This window comes from Nerophis lumbriciformis, linkage group LG01 (genome assembly GCF_033978685.3).
Source record: "Nerophis lumbriciformis linkage group LG01, RoL_Nlum_v2.1, whole genome shotgun sequence".
Taxonomy (NCBI): Eukaryota; Metazoa; Chordata; class Actinopteri; order Syngnathiformes; family Syngnathidae; genus Nerophis; species Nerophis lumbriciformis.
Window position 1 is genome coordinate 77,180,338 of NC_084548.2, and position 17,533 is coordinate 77,197,870.

The 17,533-nt window shown below is 38.4% G+C and overlaps 1 protein-coding gene across 2 annotated transcripts in view; it reads left to right on the forward strand.

The window, feature by feature from the left end:
- Positions 1-17,533, forward strand: part of LOC133614817 (DENN domain-containing protein 2D-like) — a 68,244-nt gene that overhangs the window by 44,332 nt on the left and 6,379 nt on the right. For both annotated transcript variants that reach the window (XM_072914769.1, XM_061973120.2), the window contains 6 exons: positions 3,827-3,939; positions 4,015-4,084; positions 4,148-4,225; positions 4,301-4,441; positions 10,557-10,705; positions 16,925-17,096. In XM_072914769.1, coding sequence (XP_072770870.1) covers positions 3,827-3,939; positions 4,015-4,084; positions 4,148-4,225; positions 4,301-4,441; positions 10,557-10,705; positions 16,925-17,096 — 723 coding nt within the window. The remainder of the gene's footprint in view (positions 1-3,826; positions 3,940-4,014; positions 4,085-4,147; positions 4,226-4,300; positions 4,442-10,556; positions 10,706-16,924; positions 17,097-17,533) is intronic.

The following is a 17,533-nucleotide window of genomic DNA, read 5'->3' on the forward strand; positions in this document are numbered from 1 at the left end:
TGCCCGTTAAAAAAGAAGGTTAGGGGCATTTTTATTAGGAATGCACTTTATTTTCTCAAGCTGATGCACATAACTTCCAAACATATGACAAAGTGTACATGCACATTTTTCATCATCTTCAACAACGTTAAAGGGCAAGTCATCCAGCACTAGAAATGGCCATTGAATCCGCTCATTTTTTACTCCTTGCACTTTGGCACTTGGCCATCACTACCACCTCGAGGTAATGTTGCAATTTTCATTGATAAAAAAGAAGTTCACTAAAAAAAACGCTCTAAAGTAAGGCTCCACATTTCTAAAAATTGGCTAGCTTGATGTTAATGTACATTGACTTTGCTATTGACATGCTACTGATTAGCATCAGCATTTTTATATGGCGATTTCAACCCATGCAAATGTGTTAATGAGAACTACAACTAAGATGCACGTTACAATCAAATAACTGGTGCATAATACGTGCAATACTTACAATGTTAACACTTTTAGGGCGCAACTAAAACACCATAAACCATACACTACTGCCATCTAACATCTTGGACTTGCAACTGTACTTGCAACTAATGTCATACTAGAAAATGAGGCTCAGAAATGCCATATTAAAACAAGATATAACAACTGGACAGCCGTTATCATAATCGACTCATTTTTAAACGTTGCAATAAAATATGAGACTTTAATACCAAAAACAATAATTATATAATAACACTCACAAAGTACCGAACATTGGTACCGTTGAGTACCGGTATTGATTTCCAGGTACCGTAAATTGTCCAATAAAATGGAATCCGCTGATAAAGGCAAAATAATATCAGGGAAAGTGACATAAATGTGAGTGAAATGTTATCATTGTGAAGAGAAGAAACGTTTGTTGGGGAAAATAATGTGTCCGGTAGCACTCATTTATCTGCGACACACTCAACCGCCCCGTCCTCATAAACTATCTGGAGACGGCCACTTGGAACAGCGACTAAACTACGACGCTAAAGCTAGCAAGAACAATCCATACACCCACAACACATGTCATCTGTTGTGTTGTTGTGAACGACATCATCCATGTCACAACAATGTACAAACAATCATACACACACAACACATCTCATCTGTTGTGTTGTTGTGAACGACATCATGGATGTCAAAACAATGTACAAACAATCATACACACACAACACATCTCATCTGTTGTGTTGTTGTGAATGACATCATGGATGTAAAAACAATGTACAAACAATCATACACACACAACACATCTCATCTGTTGTGTTGTTGCAACGACATCATGGATGTAAAAACAATGTACAAATGATCATACACACACAACACATCTCATCTGTTGTGTTGTTGCGAACGACATCATGGATGTAAAAACAATGTACAAACAATCATACACACACAACACATGTCATCTGTTGTGTTGTTGTGAACGACATCATGGATGTAAAAACAATGTACAAACAATCATACACCCACAACACATGTCATCTGTTGTGTTGTTGCGAACGACATCATGGATGTCACAACAATGTACAAACAATCATACACACACAACACATCTCATCTGTTGTGTTGTTGTGAACGACATCATGGATGTAAAAACAATGTACAAACAATCATACACACACAACACATCTCATCTGTTGTGTTGTTGCAACGACATCATGGATGTAAAAACAATGTACAAATGATCATACACACACAACACATGTCATCTGTTGTGTTGTTGCGAACGACATCATGGATGTAAAAACAATGTACAAACAATCATACACACAACATAACTCATCTGTTGTGTTGTTGTGAACGACATCATGGATGTAAAAACAATGTACAAACAATCATACACACACAACACATGTCATCTGTTGTGTTGTTGTGAACGACATCATGGATGTAAAAACAATGTACAAACAATCATACACCCACAACACATCTCATCTGTTGTGTTGTTGCGAACGACATCATGGATGTAAAAACAATGTACAAACAATCATACACACACAAAACATCTCATCTGTTGTGTTGTTGTGAACGACATCATGGATGTCAAAACAAGGTACAAATAATCATACACACACAACACATATCATCTGTTGTGTTGTTGTGAACGACATCATGGATGTAAAAACAATGTACAAACAATCATACACACACAACACATGTCATCTGTTGTGTTGTTGTGAACGACATCATGGATGTCAAAACAAGGTACAAATAATCATACACACACAACACATATCATCTGTTGTGTTGTTGTGAACGACATCATGGATTTAACATCAATGTACAAATAATCATACACACACAACACACGTCATCTGTTGTGTTGTTGTGAACGACATCATGGATGTCACAACAATGTACAAACAATCATACACACACAACACATCTCATCTGTTGTGTTGTTGTGAACGACATCATGGATGTAACATCAATGTACAAACAATCATACACACACAACACATCTGATTTGGTGTGTTGTTGTGAACACATCATGGATGTAAAAACAATGTACAAACAATCATACACACACAACACATCTCATCTGTTGTGTTGTTGTGAATGATATCATGGATGTAACATCAATGTACAAACAATCATACACACACAACACATGTCACCTGCTTGTGTTGTTGTGAACGACATCATGGATGTAACATCAATATAATAGTGTGTTGTTACATCCGGTCTGACTGCACTTACAAAATAAATGTTTCAAAAAAGTAACCTGCGCAAGCATAAAGCACTTAAAGCACTTACAAAATAATTATGCTTTGACTTATTCTTTTGGCATTTAATTAACAAACATTTTATTACATTTATTTGATACAAAACGCAGGCACTCTATGGTGGTAAAATAAGTGTAAAAGGTAAAATAAAACGGAGTTAAAACGGGAAAAACTTAATTTTTATTGCCATTGTTAATTCAATTTATTATTATTCCTATTATTTTTATTTCACTTGTTGTTGATTTTACCTTACTAGTTTATTTCCAGGTTTTTTCAACTACATTGAAAGTTGAGTTTTGATGGTGCAATAAATAGTCATCATTTCAAAGTAATGAATAATTGTGTGATTAATCATGATTACAGTATCGATCAAAATAAAGGGGGCGGCGGGGCGCGGTTGGGAGAGTGGCCGTCCCAGCAACCTGAGGGTTCCTGGTTCGATCCCCACCTTCTATCAACATTGTCACGTCCGTTGTGTCCTTGGGCAAGACACTTCACTCTTGCTCCTGATGGGTGCTGGTTAGCGCCTTGCATGGCAGCTCCCGCCATCAGTGTGTGAATGTGGAAATAGTGTCAAAGCGCTTTGAGTAACTTGAAGGTAGAAAAGTGGATACAAGTATAACCCATTTACCCATCCATCCATCCATTTTCTATCGCATGTCCCTTTTAGTTTCGCGGGGGTGCTGGAGCCTATCTCAGCTGCATTCCATTTACCATAAATAATGGTGATTATTATTTTTGCCATGATCACCCAGCCCTGCTCTGAAAGATGAAAGTGTTTGTCTACAATAAACTCAGGGGAAGTTCATAAGACTTAAGAGAAAACTGCTTTGGGGTAATATCACTTCATTGTTTAATCTGCTATCAGAGCTATTCTCTAACGCTATTATGTTTATCAGTGTGATGTAATCATTCCTCATATTTAATGGTGGACAGATAGAGTGAGAGCCAATTTCCAGGTGTGTGTGTGTGTGTGTGTGTGTGTGTGTGTGTGTGTGTTTGTGTGTGTGTGTGTGTGTGTGTGTGTGTGTGTGTGTGTGTGTGTGTGTGTGTGTGTGTGTGTGTGTGTGTGTGTGTGTGTGTGTGTGTGTGTGTGCTTACAGAGAGACGGGATGGGCAGATCTCAAAAGGAGGAGGAAGAGCGGACACTAAAGGCCATCACGCTCTTCTGCTTCCCTGAGGGTATCAAGTGGGCTCCTCTGACAGAATACCACAGGTCCAAGCAAATCCCCTCCTGATGATCACGTCCATCCACGGTTGGCCTCAATCATGTTTGTCTGTCTGCTTGCAGCGAGACCTTTTCCTTCGTGCTAACGGAGCTGGACGGCAGTCGGAGAAATGGCTACTGCAGGAGACTGCTGGTGAGGCCGCGTGTGACGTGAGAACCGGCGCAATGTAGTCTGACCTCACCTTTTCCCCCGCAGCCCGGTGGGAAGGGGGCTCGTCCACCTGAGGCCTACTGTATCATCAGCAGCCTGGCTTGTTTTGGCCTCTTCTCCGAGGTGACTATTTGGACTTCAAGCCGGTGAATACTTGGAACAGGACTTGCTGATACTGACTTTTTTCTGTCTGGACAGATTTTCGATGAGGTGGAGAAGAGGCGGCAGATCTCCATGGCGATGATTTATCCATTCATGCAGAAACTGCGGGAGGCTCCATTCCCAGCTCCTGGAAACACTGTGGAGATTAAAAGCTTCATTCCTGAGTCGGGCACTGAGGTCAGAGCAATCCTCCCCCACTTTGCATACTGTATATCTATCACAGGGACAAGTGTTGATATTTATTATGCTCATTGGAAAATAAGGACCAAGAGTAAAATGTATAAACATTTTTAATTGAAATGTAACCTTCCTCTGGTTGTAATTCCATCAGCTATCAAGGCAGAAAGGAAAGGTCAACACAAGCAAATAGTAAAATGGCATTGAACACTTATCAATAATCCCTTAAAATGAAGGTGCAAAGATAAGAAATGTGTTACAGCTGTGCTCTAAAGGGTGAGCACGGTTAAGGTGGCGTGGTATTACCGGTCTTGGTGGGGACGAGTGCCTTGCATCATTAGTTAGAGGGTTAGGGTAAATTGAATGATGCAGACACGTTTGTTACCCGCTAATAGGCTGTTATTGCAAAATAAATCATTGTTCACAAAGATGAACACGGCTGTCATGTGCGTCATTGGTGGTCCAGAGAACCTGGAAGAGCAAGACCTCCACATAGGCATATGTAATTAATATGCGATACTTGTTTATATTAACATATGTGCTGTTTTAAACTGCAATGTTGTTGAATTAAGGACACGTATGTCTAGCTTGTGTGCTTAGCTGTGCTAGCTCCTAGCAGCCTATAGCCTAGCATGTTTACATTTTGTAAATGACTTGACTAAAATACAAAAAAGACCAACCTTGTGTGCTAATTGAATGACATTTCCATGTCAACTGACTGTCTTATACTTCTTTTTTTTTTGCTAATATCAGGCGGATATCCAACATAACCCCACTTTCTGTCCTTCCAGCAGTATGTTGACTGACTGGTGAAATTATATATATATATATATATATATATATATATATATATATATATATATATATATATATATATGTATATATATATATATATATATGTATATATATGTATATGTGTATATCTATATGTATATGTATATATATATATATGTGTATATGTATGTATGTATGTATATATATATATATATATATATATATATATATATATATATATATATATATATATATGTGTGGGGAAAAAAATCACAAGACTATTTCATCTCTACAGGCCTGTTTCATGAGGGGGGTACCCTCAATCGTCAGGAGATTTTATATATATATATATATACGGTATATATATATTTATATTTGTAAATGTGTATATACAAACCCCATTTCCATATAGTGGGGAAATTGTGTTAGATGTAAATATAAACGGAATACAATGATTTGCAAATCCTTTTCAAGCCATATTCAGTTGAATATGCTACAAAGACAACATATTTGATGTTCAAACTCATAAATATATTTTTTTTGCAAATAATCATTAACTTTAGAATTTGATGGCAGCAACACGTGACAAAGAAGTTGTGAAAGGTGGCAATAAATACTGATAAAGTTGAGGAATGCTCATCAAACACTTATTTGGAACATCCCACAGGTGAACAGGCAAATTGGGAACAGGTGGGTGCCATGATTGGGTATAAAAGTAGATTCCATGAAATGCTCATGTATGTATGTATATATATGTGTGTATATATATATATATATATATATATATATATATATATATATATATATATATATATATATATATATATATATATATATATATATACCGGTATATCAGAATCAGAAGAGTTTTTATTGCCATTGTTTGAGAACGGGTTCACAAACTAGGAATTTTACTTGCCGCAATCATGCAACATAAAACAACATATAACACAGAATACAATGTATATATAATATATATATATATGTATATATATATTTTTTTTTTTAAATTAATATATATAAATATTTATATATTATATATATTTTTTTATTTTTTTAATTTTTTTATTAATATATATAAATATTTATATTATATATATATATATATGTATGTATGTATGTGTATATATATATATTTGTTTTTTAATTTTTTAATTTTTTTATTTTTTATTAATATATATAAATATTTATATATTACCGTATATATATATATATATTTTTTTTTTTTTAATTAATATATATAAATATTTATATTATATATATATATGTATATATATATGTATGTATATATATATATATATATATATATATATATATATATATATAAATATTTGTATATATAATTATTTTTTTTTATATATATATATATATATATATATATATATATATATATATATATATATTTTTTTTTTTTTTTTTTTTTTTTTTACTCCTTTCTGAGCTGCCACCGTATCGTGGTAGAGGGGTTTGCGTGTCCCAATGATCCTAGGAGCTATGTTGTCCAGGGGCCTCTACGCCCCCTGGTAGGGTCTCCCAAGACAAACAGGTCCTAGGTGAGGGATCAGACAAAGAGCAGCTCAAAGACCTTTATGAAAAGTAAAAATTGAGAACCTAGATTTCCCTCGCCCGGATGCGGGTCACCGGGGCTCCCCTCTGGAGCCAGGCCCAGATGTGGGGCACGATGGCGAGCGCCTGGTGGCCGGGCCTGTCTCCATGGGCACAGCCCGAAGAGGCAACGTGGGTTCCCCCTACAATGGGCTCACCATTCATAGAAGGGGCCATAGAGGTCGGGCTCAATCTGAGCTGGGTGGCAGCCAAAGTCAGGGCACTTGGCGGTCCAATCCTCGGCTACATAAGCTACCTCGCTGGGAGGGAAGGAGCCTGAGCTGGTGCGTGAGGTGGAGAAGTTGTGGCTAGATATAGTCGGACTCACTTCAATGCACAGCAAGGGCTCTGGAACCAGTTCTCTCGAGAGGGGCTGGACTCTCTTCCACTCTGGCGTTGCATGCAGTGAGAGGCAACGGGCTGGGGTGGCAATTCTTGTTGCCCCCCGGCTCAAAGCCTGCACGTTGGAGTTCAACCCAGTGGACAAGAGGGTAGCTTCCCTCCGCCTTCGGGTGGGGGGACGGGTCTTGACTGTTGTTTGCGCTTACACACCAAACAGCAGCTCAAATACCAATCAAACATAAGGGTGTCCATATGTGCCCTTGGCACCAGGACACCCTCGGCCGCAGTTCCATGATCAACTTTGTAGTTATGTCATCGGATTTGCGGTCTCATGTTTTGGACACTCGGGTGAAAAGAAGGGCAAAGCTTTCTACCGATCACCACCTGGTGGTGAGCTGGCTCCGATGGTGGGGGAGGATGCCGGACAGACCTGACAGGCCCAAACACATTGTAAGGGTCTGCTGGGAACGTCTAGCAGAGTCTCCTGTCAGAGAGAGTTTCAATTCCCACCTCCGGAAGAACTTTGAACATGTCACGAGGGAGGCACTGGATATTGAGTCCGAGTGGACCATGTTCCGCACCTCTATTGTCGAGGCGGCTGATTGAAGCTGTGGCCGCAAGGTGGTTGGTGCCTGTCGTGGCGGTAATCCTGGAACCCGCTGGGGTCCACCACCGATGAGGGATGCCGTCAAGCTGAAGAAAGAGTCCAATCAGGTCCTTTAGTCTCATGGGACTCCAGAGGCAGCTGACAGGTACCGACAGGCCAAGCGGTGTGCGGCTTCAGCGGTCGCGGAGGCAAAAACTTGGACATGGGAGGAGTTCGGGGAAGCCATGGAAATCGACTTCCGGACGGCTTCGAAGTGATTCTGGACCACTATCCGCCGCCTCAGGGGCGGGTAAGCAGTGCACTGTCAACATCGTGTATGGTGGGATGGTGTGCTGCTGACCTCTACTGCAGCTGTTGTATATCGGTGGAGGGAATACTTCGAAGACCGCCTCAATCCCACCAACACGTCTTCCTATTAGGGAGCAGGGCCTGGGGAATCTGTGGTGGGCTCTCCTATTTCTGGGGCTGAGGTTGCTGAGGTAGTTAAAAAGCTCCTCTGTGGCAAGGCCCCGGGGGTGGATGAGATCCGCCCGGAGTGCTTTAAGGTTCTGAATGCTGTGGGGCTATCTTGGTTGACAAGACTCTGCAGCATCGCGTGGACATCGGGGGCGGTACCTCTGGATTGGCAGACCGGGGTGGTGGTTCCTCTCTTTAAGAAGGGGAACCGGAGGGTGTGTTCAAACTATGGTGGGATCACACTCATCAGCCTTCCCGGTAAGGTCTATTCAGGTGTACTGGAGAGGAGGCTACGCCGGATAGCCGAACCTCGGATTTAGGAGGAACTGTGTGGTTTTCGTCCTGGTCGTGGAACGGTAGACCAGCTCTATACTCTCGGCAGGGTCCTTGAGGGTGCATGTTTAGGGCACGTCCGACCGGCAGGAAGGCACAGGGAAGACCCAGCACACGTTGGGAAGACTATTTCTCCCAGCTGGCCTGGGAACACCTCGGGATCCCCAGGGATTTGCTGGACCAAGTGGCTGGGGAGAGGGAAGTCTGGGCTTCTCTGCTTAGGCTGTTGCCCCCGCGACCCGACCTTGGATAAGCGGAAGAAAATGAATGGATGAATGGATAAATATTTATATACAAACGTTTGTATGTATGTATGTATGTATATATATATATATATATATATATATATATATATATATATATATGTATGTGTGGGGAAAAAAAATCACAAGACTATTTCATCTCTACAGGCCTGTTTCATGAGGGGGGGTACCCTCAATCGTCAGGAGATTTTAATGGGAGCATTCGCATACCATGGTTTATATAGGGCACAGAGTGGGTGGGTACAGGCTGGCCTAGGGGCGTGGTGATTGGTTCATGTGTTACCTAGGAGGTGTTTCCGTCTATGGCGGCATGTTGTTACAACATATATGTTGTTATATATATATATATATATATATATATATATATATATATATATATATATATATATATATATATATATTAGGGGTGTGGGAAAAAATCGATTCGAATTCGAATTACGATTCTCACGTTGTGCGATTCAGAATCGATTCTCATTTTTAAAAATTATTATTATTATTATTATTATTTATTTATTTTTATTTTTTTAAATTATTTATTTGTTTTTTTAATTAATCAATCCAACAAAACAATACACAGCAATACCATAGCAATGCAATCCAATTCCAAAACCAAACCCGAGCCAGCAACACTCAAAACTGCAATAAACAGAGCAATTGAGAGGAGAAACAAACACCACACACAACAAAGCAAAAGTAGTGAAACAAAAATGAATATTATCAACAACAGTATCAATTTTAGTTACAATTTCAACATAGCAGTGATTAAAAATCCCTCATTGACATTTATTTAAAAAAATAAAAAAGAAGAATAGTGTCACAGTGGCTTACACTTGCATCACATCTCATAAGCTTGACAACACACTGTGGCCAATATTTTCACAAAGATCAAATAAGTCATATTTTTGCTTCATTTAATAGTTCAAACAAATGTACATTATTGCAATCAGTTGATAAAACATTGTCCTTTACAATTATAAAAGCTTTTTACTCTGCTTGCATGTCAGCAGACTGGGGTAGATCCTGCTGAAATCCTATGTATTCAATGAATAGACAATCCTTTTCAATCGGGAAAATATCCTTTTTGAATCGAGAATCGCGTTGAATCGAAAAAAATCGATTTTGAATCGAATCCTGACCCCAAGAATCGATATTGAATCGAATCGTGGGACACCCAAAGATTTGCAGCCCTAATATATATATATCTATCTATATATATATATATACTATATATATATATATAGAGAGAGAGATAGATAGATAGATAGAGAGAGAGAGATACCTGCAACTACTACACCAAAGTAGTTTCAGCCAAAATGGCATTTGTTTGTATTAAGTCTCAAAGTTTTGCAGATGAAAAGAAAGGCCAAGCACTGTGCATTTCTGTTGTGATGTGATCTTTCAATGTGGGTGTGTTTGTTTGGAGCAAAGTCTCAACCTGTCCCACATTGCTCAAGCCAGCATCAGGTATGTTGCAGCTGCTATGGCCTGAGAGCACCAGTTGTTGGTGTAGGATGTAAATACAATGACAAAGAAGAATAAAGAATACATGAAGACCTGTGGTGACATGCAGTATTTGTGTTCTAACTAGATGCCAATACAAGAATAAAGAATACATATGGTGACATGCAGTATTTGTGTGCTAACTAGATGTCAATAGAAGAATAAAGAATACATATTTGTGTGCTAACTAGATGTCAATAGAAGAATAAAGAATACATATTTGTGTGCTAACTAGATGATCAGACTGACGCGGCCGCTGGACTCCTGGCTGGAACACGTCAACTTTCCGGTGCTGTTCAGCTGCCTGACAGATGAGGAGGTGCTGCTGGTGTTTGCGGCTGCTGTCCTCGAGAGACGCATCGTTTTCATTGCCGACGACTTGGGGTAATGCACACCACACCTCTCACACTCTAGTGCTAGCAGGCTAACATTAGCATCATCACTTTTTTGGGCCAATTTTGCCAGCGTACACCTCAGTCATCATTCGGTGGCGTGACTTCCTCATATTAAATAGTGCATTTTTGTGAATAATATATACATTTTTTTGTGAATAATATCATTCACACTATATTAAACATATACTAGGGATGTAACAATTTGAAGATTAGTATCACCAAAATGATTATAGTTATTATTATTATCACAGTTTTGGTGAATGTGCTTTCAAAAGTACTCCTATTCTTATAAACAAGTTTTATTTCAAAAATGAAATACATCAGATAAACAGCCACACAACATACTTTCTTGGCAGAAGAAATATGTTATGTAATATTATTGTGGCTACCTAAGAGACATTATTTTATTTTAATTCATAAAGGAATAAGCGGTAGAAAATGGATGGGATAAAAGTTGTTTAGTTTTTTTCATGATGAAGAAAAAAATGTGTCACGTCCGGTTTATGTGAGGTGACACAAATTCACTTCCTGTTGTCATATTGCTTGGAGTGTGGATTGTTTGTAGGTTCAATGTACATCATTGCTTGCTTGGACAGTAATGTGTTTATACAAGTTTAGACTGAGGAATGTCATTTTTTGAAATGAGCAGTGTCATTGGTCTGTAAGTTGATCAAAATGTTGTCAATCACAGGTTTACCATTCATCTAAAATGGTAGTTTATCATTATACCACCTATTGTTACATCCCTAATGTATACAATAATGTGTTATAAAATAGGCTAATTTTTTGTGTTTTTATTGGTTATTAGTCTCAACATTTCAGCGTTTTTTTCATTACGTTATGCCTCTTTGCTCTGTTTTTCCATTTTCGCTCGCCTGTCAATGGAGTCGTCAATTGTATGTTAGCATTAAGCTGGCGGCATAAGAGCCAAAATCTGCTTTTTTCAGTGTATTGACGAATTAACACGTTGTGTGCTTGGTTTTACAGTAACATTATTGAGGAGACTATCAATAAACAACCTTGAGTTTAAAGCAATGTTTACCTATCTGCCAAACTCAATTCCAACATTCAGGGAAAGCAGAAAAATATTTGTAAATAAACATATAATAGGGCTGGGCGATATAGATTAAAACTGTGTCACAGTATAAGTGTTTTATATCGCTCGATAATTATTGACCTTTTTTATGACCTATCTAAAATAAGTACCTGGCGAAAAATATATTAAATGTAAACATTTTCATTTGAATTGTAACCTTCCTCTGATGATAATCCCTCAGCGATCAAGGAAGAAAGGAAATGTCAACACGGGCATGGAAAACACTCAAACAATGTCAACAAAATAGTCAAATCACATTGAACACTTGTCAATAATCTTGCCTTGCATCATTTACACACCACATTGGTCAATCATTTACAGACCACATTGGTCAATCATTTACACACCACATTGGTCAATCATTTACACACCACATTGGTCAGTCATTTACACACCACATTGGTCAGTCATTTACACACCACATTGGTCAATCATTTACACACCACATTGGTCTGACTACGGTCTGTTTGAGAAAAAGTGCTCTACTGTCCAGGTGACACAATTTCTTCATTTTTACTTTCTTTTCTCGCTCCATGCAAAGAAGCAACCAAACGTGATAGTTGATGCTGTCACCTGATTGGCTGTTAGCGTGCCACGCCCACTGATCACTTCCTGGTTAGCAGGGAGTTAGTGTCTTTGTTCATACAACCAACCTTGCTTCCATACTTCACCTTTCTTCCGACAAAGAAAAACATATGTTAATCAAACACACTTTTTATGGCTTTCCATTAAATGTATTTTGCGATAATAAGCAACAACAATGGAAAAATACAGCAAAAGGAAAAATGTGTTAATACTAACAACACAAAGGTGTCTTTAATTATATGCATGACATTATTTTAGCGTCATAGCCAATTATGAAAATGATACAGTGACCTCCCTTTGAAACGCCTCAAGCCTGTGGGAAACACAACAAATGTATCAATCAATCAATGTTTATTTATATAGCCCTAAATCACAAGTGTCTCAAAGGGCTGCACAAGCCACAACCACATCCTGGGTACAGAGCCCACATAAGGGCAAGGGTATTTAGTCAAAGGTTAGAAAATGTTGTTTGGTCTGTCCACTCATCCATTTCCTTCTGCTCATCTGAGCGGACTTTGCTTGAAGTAGGTAAAGCCACAGGCCAACTGCCCCCCCCCCACCCCCTATTCAACATGCCAGGAACTCCCTTTTTTGGGGGTTTTTATTCAACGGCCTCGGTCTCCTTGCTTGCAGTAACAGACAAACGGGAAAAACCGGTTTTGCTAGTTGTTGTATGTGTGAAAAGGACAGGTGTGGTCATGAAGGAGAATGTCTTACTTCTGAAACTCTTTAGTAAATACAATCCTTTTCTTCAAGGCAATAATATCATGGATGGAAGATACGACTGACTATATAAGATTTGCTTGATTCAATTCACACATTTTTCATTGAAAAACATTTTGAAAGTTGTCTGTGGGTAGTCCCGGGCCGATAACACATTTTGCTGGATGATACATTGACCTACAAAATATTGCTGATTATTTTTTGGAGAGCAAATGAAGCAGGTTTATAATGACAATACATAATTAAAGCTGCAAGCAGCGATGGACGGGACCGACTTTGACAGCACATAAAATCCAAACCGGAGCAGTAATTAAAACTCTTTGGTCAACTTTTAATCAGAAGGGTTCAATCTCTCTCCTGTGCTAGTTTGAAGTCGACACGACAAACGCGCTCAGAGGAGATAATGTTTGAAAAAAGGTGACCGGTTTTTACAAAACTTTTGTTTTGAAGGGGGAATTGCAAACTTCCTGTTAATTTTTGCTGGGGGTTGTCAATATATGAAATGTAGGTCTAAGTGAGACCTTCATGTCTCTAAGACATTCCTACTGGAAGTTACAGGCAGTTTTGTCTAAGTTTTCTTCCTCGGAGCAGTTGTGTCTGTGTTTTCTTCCTAGGGGGCACTAGAGCGCAATTTTGAGTTTTGGGGTTGTTGTTTTTTTTTATTAGATCGCAATTTTTGCTAGTCCTGATCTGTGTGTTCAGTTTGGTGAGTTTTGAAGCATGTTAAGGGGGTCACATTACAGATCAAAGAGGCAAAAGTGACAGTTTTTACTAAACCTTTGTTTTGAAGGGGGAATTGCCAAATTCCTGTTGATTTTCCTGAAGTATGTCAATTAATGAAATCTAGGTCTAAGTCAGACCTACATAGAGGTTTTTGTTTCATGTCTCTACGACATTCCTACCGGAAGTTACAAGCAGTTTTGTCTGTGTTTTTCCCTAGGGGGCGCTAGAGTGCAACTTTGAGTTTTGGGGTTTGTTTTTTTAATTAGATGACAATTTTCGCCAGTCCTGATGTGTGTGTCAAATATGGTGAGTTTTGAAGCATGTTAAGGGGGTCAAATTACAGCTCAAAGACGCGGCGGAATAATAATAATAATAATAATAATAAAACGCACGAAATACAATAGGGTCCTCTGTCCCAAAGGGACATTGCGGTCCCTAATAACAACGGAGGTTTACCATTTCAAATGCCATTAACTTGTATTCCTCCTTTATTCTAACATTCTCATTGAAATGTCAACTCTTAAATACCAAGTTGAATAAAAGAAACAAATAATACAAATAAAATATACTGTCTGTAAGCAAAATGTTGCACTTGAATAAAAAATAGGTTCTATCTCGGTTCAGGAGGGGATGGGGGCCCTCAAATATACACAACCCAAACAATAAGCAAAATGGCTAAATAGAGTTGTTTTTCTTTCTACAAGGTGCTATTAAAAAGAGGTGCACTAAAAAGCATTGGTGTGCAAAGACAGAAAAGTGTCTTTACTGTAAGATGTCTTTTCTTAGCACTTATGGAAGTGATAAAGGTTGGCTTGCATGCTTCTGGAGCTTTTTTATACGCTGTGGTAATACACACTACCTGGGCTTGTGGTGGCGGAGCTACACTCTCACTGCCATTATTTAAAGTTAAAGTAGCAATGATTGTCACACACACACTAGGTGTGGTGAAATGTGTCCTCTGCATTTGACCCATCACCTGGGAGGTGAGGGGAGCAGTGGGCAGCAGCGGTGCCACGCCCGGGAATCATTTTTGGTGATTTAACCCCCAATTCCAACCCTTGATGCTGAGTGCCAAGCAGGAAGGTAATGGCTCCCATTTTTATAGTCTTTGGTATGACTCTATTTTCGTGGCCGCTTGTTTTTGAATAGCCAGTAAATGAAGATACACCTCTCTTTCTCTACTCGCTAAATAAATATAGCTACAAAGTGGCTGAAGTGCATCACAGATCATTTCTGCTACATCTAAAAATGCGTTCGATCAAACGTTCAATCTTTTTTTTGGCTGGAAGAAACTTTGAAGTATGGAAGCAGAGTTGGTTGCACCAACAAAGGCACTCGCTCCCTGGTAACTGAGCAAGGCAGGAAGTGGTCACTGATCACAGCCAATCAGGTAACAGTATCAACTATCACCTTTGGTTGATTCTTTGCATGGAGTGAGAAGACAAAAGTCAACATGAAGAAATAAGTTATATTATTATAATTATAGTCAACATGAAGAAATAAGTGACATGATAGCTGAGGGATTATCATCAGAGGAAGTTACATTTGAAATAGAAATGTTCACATTTCATATATTTTTCTCCAGGTTCTTACTTTCCATAGGTCAAAAAAATATAAAAAGTATCAAAATGGACCGATACAAAACACTAATGTCAGCCAAGCCCTGCTATGTGCTCGGTAAAGAATGTGTCAAATACAGTAAATATAATGTTACTACATGGTTACAGCATGTTTATCAAATGTGTTTTTCATAGGAATCCTCGTTATCTACATTGTTAGTCAAATCTGACATTGTGAATGAATGGCAAAATAAACAATTGTTTTTCCTTTAAATCTCTTGTCACTAGGGATGGATACTGTTCACATTGTAATTGATACGGTACCGATTCCTGTTACCTGGGAATCCATACCGCTTCTTAACGGTACCAATTATTAGTAATTGTGTGTGTGTGTGTGTGTGTGTGTGTGTGTGTGTGTGTGTGTGTGTGTGTGTGTGTGTGTGTGTGTGTGTGTGTGTGTGTGTGTGTGTGTGTGTGTGTGTGTGTTAATAAATATTCATTGTTTTTGTTAATAAAATCTCATTTTTATTGCAACATTTAAAAATGGGATAATTATGCTGTCCAGTTGTTATTTCTTGTTTTATTATGGCATTTGCAAGTATGACATTATGTTGCATGTCAGTAGTGTAAAGTCTTTGCTGAACCTAGTCTTTTGTTATGCCCTAAAAAGTCCCAATACTGTAAGTATTGCACTTAGCTGTTTGATTGTAATGTGCATATTAGTTGTAATTCATGAATACATTTAGAGGTGTTGAAATGGCCATGTAAAATAATAAAATAGCATGTCAATAGCAAAGCCAATGTATCATCCCATCAAGGTAGCGCATTTTTGGAAAAGTCCAACCTTCCCAGCAGGCACAAGACATTAAAACAACATTGAGAACTTGTTGAATTGGGTCCTGACGTTGAGCAACTCAAAGCAAACATTGAAACAACATGCTTTTTGACAACGTTTCATCAATGTCAGCTTGTGACGTTGTTTTGACCTTTGAAATGTGCTCATTTCCCAACCATTATTCTACAACACAAATACAACATTGAAACAACATGCTTTTTGACAACGTTTCATCAATGTCAGCTTGTGATGTTGTTTTGACCTTTGAAATGTGCTCATTTCCCAAGCATTATTCTACAACATTGAAACAACATGCTTTATGACAACGTTTCATCAATGTCAGCTTGTGACGTTGTTTTGATCTTTGAAATGTGCTCATTTCCCAACCAACAACATGGATCCAACATTGGACATCAACGTTGTCTGAATTTACAAATGAAACTATTAGAGTTTTAGTTTTAAAGGAAATAATCCAGGTTGTATCAATGTCTTGGGCCTGCTGGGTTACTTTATGTACTTTGAAGCTTTTTTTGAGTCAATTCCTTGGTTGGCATTGGAAATGACCAACAAGGGCTCTCAGTGTTGCTGGAGTGATCACCAAAGTTGGTGACACAACCCAGGTAGCGTTTGATTTGACGTGATTGGGTGGGTGGCAAAAACATTCTTGATATGTTCTTGTCTCTGCAGCACATTGTCCCAGGTCATTCATGCGGTCGCAGCCCTTCTTTACCCTTTCACCTGGCAGCACACCTTGATTTCCATAGTTCCATCCATCCTGATTGACGTTGTGATGGCGCCCACCCCGTACCTGCTGGGGGTGCAGAAGCGGCTGCTGGACCAGGTCACCGATCACAATGACGTAAGTTCCAGCAAACAAGGTCTGCTTTTGAAAGGATAGCAGCGCCATGATGACCCTAACCCTACTCTAACCCTAATCCAGGGGTGTCCAAACTTGTTGACTTGGGGGCTGCATTGAGCTATATATATATATATATATACACATATATATATATATGTATATATATATATATATGTATATATATATATACATATATATATATATGTATATACTGTATATATATATATATATATATATATATACATACATATATATATGTATGTATATATGTATGTATATATACATATGTATGTATATATATATATATGTGTATGTATATATGTATGTATGTATGTATGGATATATGTATATGTATTTTTTTATTTAGCCTTTATTTAACCAGGTAAAAATCCCATTGAGATCAAGGATCTCTTTTCCAAGGGAGACCTGGCCAAGAG